This window comes from Stegostoma tigrinum, chromosome 35 (assembly GCF_030684315.1).
Source record: "Stegostoma tigrinum isolate sSteTig4 chromosome 35, sSteTig4.hap1, whole genome shotgun sequence".
NCBI lineage: Eukaryota > Metazoa > Chordata > Chondrichthyes > Orectolobiformes > Stegostomatidae > Stegostoma > Stegostoma tigrinum.
The window spans coordinates 6,259,326-6,275,707 of NC_081388.1; the positions used below are offsets into that span (position 1 = coordinate 6,259,326).

General features: G+C 48.1%; 1 protein-coding gene across 2 annotated transcripts in view; it reads right to left on the reverse strand.

Annotated features, from left to right (window-relative positions):
• The window catches only part of LOC125447549 (protein Niban 1-like), a 64,252-nt gene extending 48,217 nt beyond the window's left edge, over positions 1-16,035 (reverse strand). The window contains exons 1-6 of one of the 2 annotated variants that reach the window (XM_059639917.1): positions 15,462-16,035; positions 10,612-10,742; positions 7,777-7,908; positions 6,188-6,302; positions 3,451-3,618; positions 1,622-1,737 (exon numbers count right to left, since the gene is read on the reverse strand). In XM_059639917.1, the coding sequence (XP_059495900.1) occupies positions 1,622-1,737; positions 3,451-3,618; positions 6,188-6,302; positions 7,777-7,908; positions 10,612-10,742; positions 15,462-15,516 (717 nt within the window). In that variant the 5' untranslated portion in view covers positions 15,517-16,035. The remainder of the gene's footprint in view (positions 1-1,621; positions 1,738-3,450; positions 3,619-6,187; positions 6,303-7,776; positions 7,909-10,611; positions 10,743-15,461) is intronic. The other variant, XM_059639918.1, reaches the window with a different exon arrangement.
• Between the last annotated feature and the right edge of the window lie 347 nt (positions 16,036-16,382).

Here is a 16,382-nt window from a genome sequence, read left to right on the forward strand (position 1 = left end):
AGCAAATGTTGTCAGGAGTGTGCTTTTCTCTCGTCACCACTGAAATACTCCACGTAGGTGAGTATCCCATCACTAAGTCACCCTTTATTTATACATGGAGATTCTTTGACACTGACCCAGCTCTCAGAGTGAATAGAACCTCTGATCCTCCTGTTTCTATCTGTCAGCTAGGGCTCCCTGATTGGACCAGGTTAACAGCCTCAGTCAGGGAGCTCATATTCTATGAGGGCCACCCACTGGCCTTGTTACAATCACTATAGTTGAAGCTTGAATTCAGTATAAATGGGGACCACATTAACCATCATCATCGTTAAAAACTCTAATGCCCCTTAGGGAAGGAAATCTGCTGTCCTTCCCAAAGCCTGAGTTACATGTGACTACTCCACCCCTCAGCAATATGGGTGACTCTTCACCTCCCTCCGATGGGCAGTTAGAAGTGAGCAACAAATATTGGTCAAGCTAGATAAGAAGCAGCAGCAGACCTTAATGGTGGACTGGGAGAGAGAGTTATTTGAAATAGTTATATCTTTCTCCCCTTCTGCATAGAAGCTGTGTATCGGTTTTCACGGGAGGTGCACTTTCTCCTTTTGGTGTCAACTATGGTTCAGTGGTTAGTGGTCATTGCTGAGTCAGAAGATTATTTAAATCTTAGTCCATTGACCAGGCCACAGTGCATAATGAAGGCAGGTTGGAGGGTCATGTTCAAGCCCCATCTGCTGTGTAAGTGTGGAGTAACATCTCTGGACAGATTGTTTGGAGAAATAAATATTGCAGGCTGAGACTCCAATGTCATTGTCCAAAGTGCTGCCTTCCTTTTAAAGTCAGAAAATCCACAAGCATTCCAGAAAAGAAATCTGCAAAATCATCCTCAATGGACTGGTATGGCCGTGAAGGAATGACTAGAAAGCATCTCCCTGCCAAAGGGGCTGAATTCGTAAATGGCCAGTGTTCTAGAGGAAGACATAGGAATAGATTATCAGGATGAGAATCGATCTGTTCAGTCATGTGCAAACCCAAGGCAGAAACTGGCAGCTCTCGGTAGATGTCATCATTTGTGCCAGGAACATCCAATCAAAATTAAGACTGAAGTCCCGCCTGCTCCCTCAGCTGGATACCTAAGATCCCAATTCACCCTTCGAAGATGTCATGATGTGGAGGTGCCGGTGTTGGGCTGGGGTGGTCAAGGTCAGGAGTCACATAACACCAGGTTATAGTCCAACAGGTTTATTTGAAAACACAAGCTTTCGGAGCGCTGCTCCCTTGTCAGGTGACCTGGTCATCCCCCAAGGGAGCAGCGCTCTGAAAGCTTGTATTTTCAAATAAACCTGTTGGACTATAACCTGGTATTGTGTGGCTCCTGGCCTTGGCCATCCTTTGAAGAAGAACATGGAATTCAGTCTAATGCCTCACCTCCTGCTAGTCTCACAAAGAAACTCCAACAATTTATCACTTTGCCGTTGGTGGGAACTGGCTCCCACAATGTGAAGTATCAAATTTACTGAAAAATACTTTTGGGTATTCTAAGGCCATGTAGGTGCAAGGCAAGTGAAACATTTTCTTTCTCTCACGGCAGTCACAGAAGCCAACATGAAAACAGTTAAAAGATGTTTGATAACGTTACCTCGGTTTCTGAACCGAAATACAATTCACAGATTCCATACTGTCCTTTCTGCATCCTGCACACCCGCACGGCCTCCAGGAAAGCCCGGACTTCAAAAGAATCCCTTCTGAAGAGCACTGTGAGGAAAATAGCACCATCAACTTTTGCAAATTGTCATCTACTTCTACTGCTACATATCACATAAACCCTGATCGCAGGTCCCTCAACACAGACCACTTTACTCCCAGGACAGGGACAGCACAGAGTCAGATACAGAATAAAGGTCCCTCTACACTGTTCCCCATCAAACACTCCCAGCACAGGGACAGCATGGGGTTGGATACAGTAAAAAGCTCCCTCTACACTGTCCCCATCAAACACTCCCAGGACAGGGACAGTACAGGGTTAGATACAGAATAAAGCTCCCTCTACACTGTCCTCATCAAACACACCCAGGACAGGCACAGCACAAGGTTAAAGTAATGCTCCCTCAACATTGTCCCCCCATCAAACATTCCCAGAGCAGGAACAACACGGGGTTAGATACAGAGTAAAGCACCCTCTACACTGTCCCCCATCAAACACGCCCAGAACAGGGGCAGTACAGGGTTACATATAGAGTGGAGCTCCCTCTACACTGTTCCCATCAAACACTCCCAGCACAAGGACAGCACGGGGTTAGATACAGAGTAATGTTCTCTCTGCACTGTCGCCATCAAACACTCCCAGGATGTGTTCTCAGTTGTCCCCATCACTGTGTTTGGGTAAATTGACATTTGTCCTGCTGGTGCTTGCATCTCCATTGATGGGGGTTTCTGAGGAGCTGAGGGAGGTGCATTTCCCACCCTCTCACTGCGACCTGGATTTAAACCTGGACAGACCCTGAGGTGCCACTGAACCATACGGCCCTTGTCATTGGGAGCAAGCTGTGGGTTCAATACACACTGGCTGAAGGCTGCTTGGCCGCAATGCTCACGTGAGGGGAAATTAGAGTGAGCATGTGAGGGAGAAGGTCAGGGTGCTACACTGACAGGGTCAGCTGGTCTAAAAAGGGAGGAAGCTGATGTGTATCATTATTACTGGTACAGGGTAAATGGGCCAAATGGCCTGTTTCAGTTCTGGAAGCACAACTACAATGTGTTACCATGTTGTAACAATTCAGAACACCAAAACAAAGCTGCCAACATTAGCTATCGGAGCCTGGGACAGGCAATTCTGTAGACCCATTCATAGAAACCCTACAGCGTGGAAGCAGGTCATTAGGTCCATCGAGTCCACACTGACCCTCTGAACAGCATCCTACCCAGACTTACCCCCTACCCTATCCTGACATTTCCCATGGCTAATGCACCTAGCCTGCATATCTTTGGACTGTGGGAGGAAACTGGAGCACCCGGTGAGGAAATGGGGAGAACATGGACACTCCACATAGGCAGATGCCCAAGGGTGGGATCGCACCCGGGTTCCTGGCACTATGAGGCAGCAGTGTGAGCCACTGAGCCACCCCTGAGTCTGCCTTTTTAAAAAATTTGACCCATTTTTCTAATCCAACTGTTCAGTTGCTATTGCACACTTCTGGAGCAGGTGGAACTCGAATTTGGGCTTTGGTCCAGGGGTAGGGGCTGCACCGCAAGAGGGGCCTCCTGTGTCTACTTCGGAAAAGGCTCAGGTGATGAGTTCCAGTTGGGCAGGTCGTTGCCTGTGACTGAGGGAACTCATTGAGCGCCACAGGGAGGTTAGCAAATGGTTCCCCATGGGCTTTGTTGGGCACATGACACAAGTGATGCAGTGTAAAACACAGGTTTGGGGTAAGGAGTTGGAGAAGTGTCAGACATTGCGAAGTTTTGTACCGGTGTTGAGGTGGCGGATTCCATCAGCGAGCAGCGTGCTCCAGTTGTGAAGGTCATCTGCCGTGTGGAAGCAGAGAACAAGGTGTGGGCGGTAGGGGTGCCACAGGAATAGAGGGTGATCTGTCGGGCAGTTTGTATACTGTTCATTCCAGCAAGTATCAGCGGGACCTGAAGAGGCAAAGAAAGACAGGTCTGCATTTAGATAGCGCCTCTTGTGACTTCAGGGCACCCCCAAAGCTCCTTTTGAGCGTTCAAGGGCAGCCCTGGAGCAGTCTGTACTATTGGATGAGGGTTTATCTTCACTCAGGCTGGGTCGGTTAGATTTTAATGACCATCCCAGCACAATGTTACGGATGCCAGAAGCCTGCACTCGAAGCTGGAGGCATTTCAAATACCCAGCAGATCAGGGGGATAGAGAAATGCAGTGAGTTAACTGGCCAGGTTCTCTCGGAATGTCACCGACCCGAAACTTTAACACCACTTTTCTAATCATCAATGTTGCCAGGTCTATTAAGGATTTGCTGTTTAAGAACTTGGAACAGTGCAGCATAGTACAGGCCCTTCAGCCCACGATGTTGTACTAATCTGTTATCCTACTCTAAGATCAAGCTACCCTGCGTACTTTACATTTTACTATCATCCATGTGCCTATCCAAAAGTCGCTTAAATGTCCCTAATGTATCTGAATCCACTACCACCATCGGCAGCACATTCCATACTCTCTGTGTGAAGAACCTACCTCTGACATCTCCCTTATGCCTTCCTCCAATCACCTTAAAATTACCTTGTAATAGTCATTTCTGCCCTGGGAAAATGTCTCTGGCTATCTACTCTATCTATGGCTCTCATTATCTTGTACACTCTATCAAGTTACCTCTCATCCTTCTTTGCTCCAGTGAGAAAAGCCCTAACTCTCTCAAACTTTTCTCATAAGACCTGCCCTCCAGTCCTGGCAGCATCCTGGTAAATCTCCTCTGCACCCTCTCTAAAACATTCACATCTTTCCTATAATGACGTGACCAGAACTGAACATAATATTCCAAGTGTGGTCTAACCAGAGTTTTGTAGAGCTGCAGCATAACCTCACGGCTCTTAAACTCAATTCCCCTGCCAATGAAAGCCAACACACCATACGCCTTCTTTATAACCCTATCAACTTTGAGTGATCTATGAAGGTGGACTCCAAGATCCCTCCGTTCCTTGACACTGACGAGAATCCTGCAGCTCACCCTGTATTCTGCATTCAAATTTGACCTTCCAAAATGAATCACCTCACACTTTTCTGGATTGAATTCCATCTGCCACTTCCCTGCCCAGCTCTGCATCCTGTCAATGTCCCGTTGCAACCTACAACAGCCCTCCAGGCTGTCCACAACTCCACCGGCCTTCGTGTCATCGGCAATCTTTCTAACCCACCCTTACACTTCCTCATCCAGGTCATTTATAAAGATCACAAACAGAAGAGGTCCCAGAACAGATCCCGGCCGAACACCACTGGTCACTGAGCTCCAGGCTGAACACTTTCCATCTTCTATCACCTTCTGTATCTATTGGGCAGCCAGTTTTGCTTCCAGACAGCCAAATTTCCCTGAATCTCTTGCCTCCTTACTTTCTGAATGTGGAACCTGATTGGATACCTTGCTAAAATCCATATATACCACATCCACTACCTTCATCAATGTGTTTTGTCACAACTTCAAAGAATTCAACAAGGTTTCTGAGGCTTGACCTGCCCCTCACAAAGCCATGCTGTCTATTTCTACTCAAACTGTGTTTTTCTAAATAATCAAAAATGCTATCTCTCAGAATCCTCTCCAATAATTTGCCCACCTCAGAGATAAGACTGACCGGTCTATAATTCCCGGGATCATCCCTATTCAGTTTCTTGAACAAGGGAATAACATCTGCCACCATCTAATCTAGTCTAGTGGACAGTGAGGATGCAAAGATCATCGTCAAAGGAGCAGTAATCTCTTCTCTCCCTTCCTGTAGGAACCTTGGGTATATCCCATCTGGCTCAGGGGACTTGTCTATTCTCATGTTTTTCAAAATTTCTAGCACATCCTCTTTCTTAACAACAACTTGGTCAAGCATATTAATTTTTTAACTTCCACCCTATTTTTTAGGACTGGAATTCCAACCTGTAAGGGTGTGATTTAAACTGGTGACTGAGGCAATGACATAGCCATTACATCTCTGACAGTCATTGTTGCTGGCTAAGTGTCTTATATATACGCAAACACTGAGAGCACGACCCTACACAGACTGCAGTACCTACTCTTGGCTTGCCCCCTCTAGTCGTGAGGAACACAGAGCATATAGGACCCCTACACTGAGGACCATACAGTGTGAACCGCCAGTTGTAATCACAGCTCCAACACATTTGCGAAGAAATATTCGTGGGATGTTGGTCTGATCTCTAATTGACCTTGAGGAGGGGCTGGAGTTGCCTTCTTTGAATCACTACAGTGTGGAAGCAGGCCATTCAATCCCTCAAGTCCACACAGACCCTCTGAAGAACATCTCGTCCAGATCCAACCCCCACCTCATTCCTGTAACCATGCATTTGCCATGACCAGTCCACCTAACCCGCACATCTTTGGTCAGTGGGAGGAAACTGAGCAAAGGATCCTGGGATGGACAATGAGTGGGCTTCACATTATACCAGTGATGAAGGGACTGAGGTGGGAGGGTATGACCAGCTCTGTGACCCACACCAGCCATTGTGTCCCCTCACCATTGAAGTGTGGCCAGGTTCGGTGGAGCATTTCAGTATATTCTGTCACTGAAGTCAGAACCACAAAGCCTGACAGCAGCATGGTGCCTTCTGGTTTTAGTCCTTTCTGTTCAGCCTGGAAAATATTGTAACAGGATACTGGTTAGAAAAAATTAACACACTTCCAACAAAGCAACAGTACCCCCAGGCAATGCTCTGTCACAGGCACTCAATATCCACACTCTCATCAACATTCCAGACACACAGCCCCGCTCTATTCCCAGGCACACAGACCCCCTGCATTCCCAGGCACACAAATCCACTCCATTCCTAGACAAACAGCCCCTCTCCATTCCCAGGCACACAGATCCTCTCTATTCCAGGAATGGAGTGGGTCTGTGTGCCTGGGAATGCAGGGGGTCCATGTGCCTAGGAATGGAGCGGGGCTGCGTGTCTAGGAATGGAATAGGTCTGTGACCCCCTGCATTCCTAGGCACACAGAGCCACTCCATTCCTAAACACACAGCCCCTCTCCATTCACAGGCACACTGACCCCCTCCATCCCCAGGCACACAGACCCCATCCATTCCCAGGCACACAGAACCCATCAACTCCCAGACATACAGCCACCCCTCCATTCCAAGGCACACAGCCCCCCTCTGTTCCCAGGTACACAGCCCCCCACCATTCCCTGACCCACACTCCCACTTCATTCCCAGACAGACCCTCCCAAATAGCCCAGGCACAAATTCTTCCACCATTCCCCGACACACACACACACCCCACCATTCCCAGACCCACACTCACCCATCATTCCCAGACCCGCACTCACCCACCATTCCCAGACCCACATACCCTCACCGTTCCCAGACTCACACACCCTCACCGTTCCCAGACACACACACCCTCACCGTTCCCAGACATACACACCCTCACCGTTCCCAGACACAAACTCCCCCAACGTTTTCAGACTCACTCTCCCCCACCGCTCCTAGACACACATGCCCCCACCTTTTCCAGACCCATTCTCCCCCTCTGTTCCCAGACCCACACGCCCCCATCATTCCCAAATTCACACTCCCCCACCATTCCCAGACACACACTCCCCCACCATTTCCAGACCCATTCTTCCCCACCGTTCCCAGACCCACACGCCCCCATCGTTCCCAGATCCACACTCCCCCACCGTTCCCAGACACACACTCCTCCACCATTCCCAGATCCACACTCCTCCACCATTCCCAGATCCACACTCCTCCACCATTCCCAGATCCACACTCCTCCACCGTTCCCAGGCACACACTCCACCACCGTTCCCAGGCACACACTCCACCACCGTTCCCAGGCACACACTCCACCACCGTTCCCAGGCACACACTCCCCCACCGTTCCCAGGCACACACTCCCCCACCATTCCCAGGCACACACTCCCCCACCATTCCCAGGCACACACTCCCCCACTATTCCCAGACCCACACTCCCCCACTGTTCCCAGACATGTTACCCCACTGCAGACAGAAATGTACCCCCCTCCACCGCAGAAAGACACGCCTGGTTGCCAGGACGAGTATTAAAATGAAGACTCAGGGTGCATGAATAAAGTTCCCCACCTCTTTCGTTTCAAAATACTCCAAGTGGTAGCTGGCCTTCATCACAAAATATCTCTGTTTCCACTTCCTCCTGCTGTCCACGTGTTGCAGCATGTGGCCCTGAGCTATCACCTCCTCACTGTCTCTGCATTCCTGACAAGATAAAGTGGTGACTGAGGAGCTGGAGAGGAAATCAATTTCGGAAACTTCACTACTGGGTGGGGGGGAGGTGGTGGCAGTCTCATGGCAATGTCATTGAGCTACCAACATTGACACCCAGCCCAACGAACCAGGGAGGGAGGGGGGGGGGGGCGTGTCTCAGTTCAAATTCCATCACGTGGGAAGCGATGGCCTAGTGGGATGAGGGTGTCACTAACTAGGCAGCATTTATTACCCATCCCTAATTACCCAGAGGGCAGTTAAGAGTCAACCACATTGCCCTCTGGGTAATTAGGGATGGGTAATAAATGCTGCCTAGTTAGTGACACCCTCATCCCACGAATGAATAAAGAATGGGGGCCGGTGAGTAAATCTCGCAGGTTAATCCATTTAGGTAGTTGTTGTAACAACCCACCTGGTTCACCAATACTCTTGAAGGAAGGATATCTGCTCTCCTTACCTGGTCCAACTTAATTCTTAACTGCCCTCTGGTAAGACTTGGCAAGTTACAAAAGGGCAGTAACAAAAGGGGCAATTAAACATTGGCCTTGCTAGTGATGCTCACAGAAATGAAGGTGACCTAGCCAACCCCCATGTCCTGGCACTAGACGGCCACCACTTCTTCCTTCCTTCCTTCCCACACTGGTTGGAAAGCAATACATCTCATTTCCCTACTGTACACATTCATCTCCTCATTTCCATTTTTTTCTATCCGGGTAAAGAGGAATGTTTAAAGGAGATGGGGAACAAAATCAATTTTTATTTCAGCGGAGCATTTCGAGCAATAGTTTCTGGCTCAGCCTCATGCATGGGCTGCCTGTGATTAAGTTCTTTCACATTGGCCAGCGAGCAGCACCTTCGGGATTCAGTATTTTTATAGTCTGGACAGCTGGTTTGTGATAGCAGCAGAGTGGGTTCAATTCTTGCACTGACCGAGGGTCACCATGAAGGACACCCCTTCTCAAGGTCACCGCTCGCCTGAGGAATTGTGGCACTTAGGTTAAACCACCACTGGTCGTCTCTCTCGCTCTCTCTCTCTCGCTCTCTCTGGTCAAACAGGACTATGGTGACTTTACCTTTTTTTTACATTTTATGGTCATAGAGTCATACAGCATGGAAACAGACCCTTCAGACCAACCAGTCCATGCCGACCATAATCCCAAACTAAACTAGTCCCAGCTGCCTGGTCCTGGGCCATATCCCTCCCAAACATTTCCTATTCATGAACTTGTCCAAATGTCTTTTAAATGTTGTAACTGGACCCACATCCATCACCTCCTCCGCACGTTCATTCCACAAACAAATCACTGTCTGCCTAAAAATATTGCCCCTTGCGACTTTTTAAAATATTTCTCCTCTTGCCTTAAAAATAAATCCCCTAAGTCTCTAAATCTGCCCCCACCCTACGGAAAAGACGCCGGTCACTCGCCTTTTCTATATGCCTCTTGGCTTTATAAATCTCTACAAGGTCACCTCTCAACCTCCTACGTTCCAGCCAAGGAAGTCCCAGCCCATCCTGCCTCTCGTTATAACTCAAATCCTCCATTCCTGGCAGATTAATAATATCCTTCCTATAACAGGGCGACCAGGACTGTACACAGTATTCCCGAAGAGACCTCACCCACGTCCTGTTCTCAACATGATGCCTGCAACTTCTACACTCAAAGGTCTGAGCAACGAAGGCAAATGTGCTAAGTGCCTCCTTAACCACCCAGTCTACATGTGATGCAAACTTCAAAGAATTAATGTGCCTGAGCCCAAGGCCCGCCTTTTAATTTGGATAAGTCCTGCGCTTGTTTGTTTTACCAAAACGCAACACCTTGCATTTATCCAAATTAAACTCCATCTGCCACTCCTCAGCCCATTGAGCCAATTGACCAAGATCTCTTTGTAATTATGGTCAGGCCTAGGCTTTCTCACACATCAGTTGTGGTGTATAATCTAACATTCCCCCTGGGGCAGAGTCCGTGCTGGGAACTTATTTTGGGTGATCACTTGCGTTTTTCTTAATTATTTGCTGCGAACTGAGCATTACTGACAGGGCCAATGTTCCAAATAGGCCTCCCACTCTCACTAGGCCGAGAGAGTGGTTAAGAGTCAACCTCATTGCTGAGATTCTGGAGCCACATCAAAAGCAGGCCAGGTAGAAAGGTCAGATTTCTTTCCCCAAAGGTCATCTGTCAACAACAAGGGTTTGCACAATGACTGGCCATCATTTTAAAACAAGGAAGAACAAGATGTGTTTGGACACCCCTCCATGAGTGATGGGGCTTGGGCTGGCAGGCCTAGAGATAGAGACACTATCACTGTGCCACAAGAGGCCCCATTACACTTTATAATCAGACCTGTTATGACATAACTTGCAATTGTGTGGGACTTGAATCCAATGTTCCAGGCCAGAGGTAGGAACGCTACCATGGCACCACGAGCCTCTCAGCGGTTGACGATAATTTAACAAAAACAAAAATTATTACACCAGCTGCCTGCTGGGATTGGAACCTGTGTTAGCTTGGGCCGTGGATTAATGGCCCAGCAATCGGGTTATTCAGCCCCGCCACTCCTCAGGGTGGGTCCCACCTTTTTGTGAGTTGCACTCCCTATCTAGTTACCCCTCTCCTCGCACTGTGGGGCAATCAGCTGACCCAGGGCAGTGCCGGCCAAGTTTAAGGCTTGGACAGACACGTGCGGGACTCCTACCTTGTTTGTCAGCAACTGGGGAGCTTGGCTTGGTCGTGGCTCCACCTCATTCCAGACTTTGTTGAGAATAGCCACGGTGTTTTGTGCCCGACAGTGAGGGCGTATATCATTCAACAGAATATCAGCTCGACCTGCGGAGGCAACAGAGAGCTTACAGCCAGTTAGAGTCATTGCGATGCAAAGGAATGGTCGCCAGTTGGCAGCTTTCTCCCGATGAAGGCACCAATCACTCAGTGAGCCCACCAACCTCCTGGCAAAGACAGTTCTAATAAACCCAGAGTGTTCCCCAGTGAACCCACCACAGTGATCCCAATAAACCCAACAGACAGCCCCAGTAAATCAGACTCTTCTCCAGTAAACCAACAGGTAGCTCCTCAAATAACCTAGTTAACCCACAATGTTCCCCCGGAAGCCCACCACTGTAATCCCAATAAGCCCAGCAGACAGCTCCCTGTAAAAGCCAGGCTGTATCTGAATAAATCCCCCAGCTAAACCCCTCATTGTAAAACTCTCTGAGGTGCAAATGACTGGGTTGAGGGAACACATCTTGACTCACGTTACACTGTATTCTAAATAAAAAAGGCTAATGAAATGAAGAAGGTAGTCAGTGACTCTCTGCTTAAATCAGGAAGGTCACACAGGTAAGAATGAAGGGCAACTGGATCCTGGTTTGTTTTGGAACAAACAGCAGCATCAGGTCCTGACACAGCGGGTGGAAGCTTTGCTGTATAAACGTTAGAGTTAACCTGACTCGCTCAAATGACGTCCCCTGCACTGATAACTGGCCCGCGTCAAGGACAGAGCCTTTGTAGTTTGACACTTATTACTGAGTAACACTGCCAGCAAAAACAGTCAGTTCAATCCCAAAAATGTGAAATTCCAAATTCATCCATGGAGTATTGCCACTATGATGAAAGCTGCAGTCTGCACCTGATTGTTTACGATGCCGTAAATTTGCTTTGCAAATTTTGATGGGAGAAATATGCTTCAAATAGGTTCATTGGTATTGGAAGGCAGTTGTTATTAAACTGAGCCCTTGGCTGGTGGGGCAATCCAACACAGAGAGATTGAGCAGACTGGGCCTGTATTCTCGAGAGTTTAGAGGAGGGAGCGGCGATAACATACTGTGGGAACAGACAATATTCTTAAAAAGTGTGACACGATGGATGCAGAAACCCTGGTTCTAAACCCACTGTGTCTGGGATGGCTTGAGAACCAGGGCACACAGGCTCGGAATTAAGGATCAGCCATTCAGGACTGAACAGAGGAGATATTTCTTCACGCAGACAGTAGTGATTCTTAAAGAGGGATATTCAATCACTCACAGACCCTTCATCGATCATAATTCCAAACTAGACTAGTCCCACCTGCCTGCCCATATCCCTCCAAACATTTCCTATTCATGTGTTTATCTAAATGCCTTTTAAACGCTGTCACTGGACCCAAATCTATCATTTCCTCTGGAAGTTCATTCCACACATAAGCCTCTCCGTGCAAAAAAAATTGACCCTTGTGTCTTTTTAAAATCTTTCTGCTCTCACCTTAGAAAAAGCCCCCTTGTCTTGAACTCCCCTCACTGTGGAAATGACACCTGCCATTCACCTTATCTATGCTCCTTATGATTTTATAAACTTCTATAAGGTTTCGGCCTTTTATGTTCCAGTGAAAAAAGTCCCAGCCTATCCAGCCTCTAGCCGTAACTCAAACCCTCCGTTCCAGGTAACATCCTGATAAATCTCTCCTAAACCCTCTCCAGCTCAATAATATCCTTGCTGTAGCAGAGTGATCAGAATTGGACACACTACTCCAGAAGAGCAGGTTTAAGATGGAGAACAGTATCAAAAGGTAACAAGGGATAGTATTAAGATAGACAATTGACCATGGCCTAGCTCCATGTAGGAACACGCTCCTATGTTTCTTTGTTAAGCAGAATCATAAACCTAGGAACAAAATCAGCATCAGAAAGCCTGCCAAACCCAACAACCAACCCAGCCCCACTCAATTCTCCAAAGAGGCATAACAGTTGTGGTTGTCTTGTCTCATGGGAGGTTTGTACAAAGGAACTCTGAAAGCAGCAGGTCTCTCCTGCCCATTTTTCAGTTTGAATTATGTGGTTATCAACCAGGCACATTTTAATTGTGAGTCAGATCATGCGATGCGAGAATGACAAATCTAACCAAGGTTACGGTTTTGGCAATGAGAACAATTTCAAGTATGCAGTTCGTAACTGGGAATCACAGGCTGGAATTTTTAAAACACATCAACAGCTACGCTTGCTGTTCAGAATTTGCTCACTGTATCTGTATCTCACTGTCACAGATACACACTGTATCTGTATCTCACTGTCACAGATACACACTGTATCTGTATCTCACAGTCATAGAGACACACTGTATCTGTATCTCACTGTCACAGAGATTTAGTGCACTTGTATCTCACTGCCAGTTGGCCGAATGGCTAGTTTGTGATGGAGTGTGATGCCAACAGCGTGGGTTTAATTCCCATCACTGGCTGAGGTTACCATGAAGGACTCTCCTTCTCAACCTCTCCCCCTTGCCAGAGACAAGGTGACCCACAGGTTAAACCACCATCAGTTGTCTCTCTCTCTCTCTCTCTCTAATGGGAGAGCAGCCCTCTGGCCTGGTAGAACTAAGGCAACTTTGTCTTTTATTTCTATTTTATTTTAGAAATATACTCTATTCATAAAGATCTTAATGACATTCATGGTCATTAGAGCAGTTCGATTCTGTACACAGTATTCACATTTGCAGAACAAACAAACCCAAAGCAGTCCTTACTTATAAAAGTATTATATTTTCATGTATTTGAGGCACCAAGATGATCTAATAACTGAGCAGACCCCCATTTAACTTTGGCAGAAAGACCTCAGCCAGTGGTCTTTCTCCAGTGCACCTTGCTACAGCTGCCCCAAGATTTAGTGAGTCCCCCAGCACATTGCCCTGTCTGAAACACTCAGTCGAGGTCAACTCCTCGTTCTGGGACACCAACAGGTTTCTGGCAGACCAAACAGCATCTTTCACCGAGCTGATGGCCCTCCAGGTGCAGTCGATGTTTGTCTCAGTGTGCGTCCTGGGGAACAGACTGTAGAGCAAGGAGGCTCATGACGTGGTGCTGCTTCAGACGAACCTCAACGAGAACCACTGCACCTTTCTCCAAACTGTCTTTGCAAAGGCACTGTCTAGAAGGAGGTGTGTGACAGCCTCTACCACCAACCCCTGCCCCACCACAACGACAGCGTGTGGTGTAGACAGACCGGGTCTACGTGAAGGATCTCACAGGTAGGGCCCTGCTCGCCACCAGCCAAGTGATGTCTTGGTGCTTGTTGGAAAGTTCCGGTGATGTGGCATTCTGCCAAATGGCTTTGACAGTCTGCTCAGGGGACCACCCGACAGGATCCATCCTGTCCTTTTCTTTCAGGGTCTCGAGGGCGCTATATGCTGACCACTGCCTGATGGGCTTGTGGTCAAAGGCCCATTTCTTTGTGAATTTCTGCATGAAGGAGAGGTATTACCAGACAGCCCAACTACTTGGAGCATTCCATGGCAATGAGGCCAGTCCCACCAGGGACAGGGAGAACCTCAGTACGGAGTGACACCCTGTTTGCGTACCGAGGGTCTACACACAGCTGGATGCTGGCACACACAAAGGTGGCCAACTGGGTGAGAGCAGCATTGGGTACGTTCTTGCCCCCACTCCCCTTATCCAGAGTTTTGTATATGGTATTCCTGCAGACACTGTCCATGTTAGATCTCCAGATGAAGTGAAAGATGGATCAGGTGATTGCAAAATGGTGCAGGTTCTGGGCTAGATCTCTGCCACATCCCTTTATCTTTTACTTTATTATTTTGAAAATATGCTATATTCATTAAAAAAAAACTTTCTACACACATGACACAAACACAGCTCAGTTCTGTGCAGTAGCATGTCAAGAAAACAAACAAACATTAGAAAACAAATAAACTGCAGATGCTGTAAATCAGGAACAAAAACAGAAATTGCTGGAAAAGCTCAGCAGGTCTGGCAGCATCTGTGAAGGAGAAAACAGAGTTAACATTTCGGGTCTAGTGACCCTTCCTCAGAACAGTTCTGGGCTGAGCTTTTCCAACAATTTCCATTTTGTTCCCTAACAAACATTAGAGTTTGACTCTATCCAAACAAACTGAAGGCATCTCTTACATTTACATGCATTTGAGACGCTAGCAGGGTCTGATAACTGAATGGACCCCCATTTACCTTTTACTGACACAGAAAGATCCAACATCTGCAGGTGCTCTAGCATGGATACCTGTGTGGCCCTGAGACAGTGTCATCAGAACCTACAAGTGTCACAGTGACCCTGACACATCCACCTGTCACAGAGATATTTGATATTTATTGTTAAAACACACACTACAAGCCATGGTAAGCCATTAAAAGTTAAGCTTTTAGCAACTGTAAGACAGATGGAGGTAATTTGCCAAGAAATGGGATTTAAACACAGGCAATGCTGTCTGAGCGCTGCAAGAGAAGAAAGGCAGCTTATTATAGCAGGTGTTCCACTGACAATAGGTCTACCCTAAGGCTTGTCAGAACTTCATTCTCAATTACAACCAACGCTTTAGCTGTTTAGTTTTAACTTCCAGCGGCTACAGGTTAGTTTCAGAGTAAGACGTTGTGCTGAGGGTTATTATCTGAAAGCTGTCAGCAAACAGCAGCTTAACAGGTGGGGAGGTGGGGGAATGATGCAAATGGGTCAGTGCACACCCGCCCTCGACCTTTTACCCTTCCATTCGTGACAACAGCCTCCGATACCCCCTCCCCAAGTCGGTGCATGAACTAAAACTCCTCACCTTTCAGGTATTCGTGCATCCGTTGGTCCAACTGGGTGGAAAAGTTCAGACCCATCGCTGCCAGGGAGAGAGGTGCAACTCGCTGAGAGGGCTGGAGTGGGGAAACTAGAGGGTGGGGTGGGGGCGTTGCTTCCGAGCTGGTTGCTGAGTGATTCTCACTCAGAGTCTCATTCCGAGTCTCCCGAAGGGTGAGGCAGAGGAGCTGTATTTGCCCAGCATCGCCCAGCGCAACCCTCACCGTCAGAATGAGTCAGGGCACGAAAATGTAACAGCATCTCACATTACCGCGGGCACTGAACGTGTTCACCATCCTCCCCTCCGGATGTTTTAGGGCAGGGATGAGAGGCATGAGATGGCACCCCTCAGTGGTACAGCCTCTCTGTCCTGCCCTCAGTGCCCCAAGTGTACTTCACACTCTCTCTGGCTGCACTGAACTGAGCTCCCTCTGGCGAGGGCAGGGCTCGGCTTTAAAGTCGACCACAGTGACTGGGGGTTGGAGGGAGTTACTTTCTGAGGATCTTCACAAATCCAATCAGCTGCGGGATCCCAAATCGCAATGGAGTGGGATCCACATCGGCACCTCGAGGAATCTGCTGGTCCACCTGCTGCTGGAATGTGGCCGGTTCACATTCTCCCCACCCCCTTCATCAGCTGATTTTTTAATTTAGTGAGGTTTTTGCTCTTGCTGACACACCGCAGGCCCTTTGCTCTGTAGGATGCTGCCCTGTTTCCAACAAAAACAGCAGAGATGACAAAGTGCGGAGCTGGGTGAGCACAGCAGGCCAAGCAGCATCTTTGGAGCAGGAAAGCTGACGTTTGATCCCAGCCTCGGTAACTGTCTGTTAGAGTTGGCACATTCTCCCCGTGTCTGTGTGGGTTTCCACCGAGTGCTCCAGTTTCCTCCCATAGTCCAAAGACATG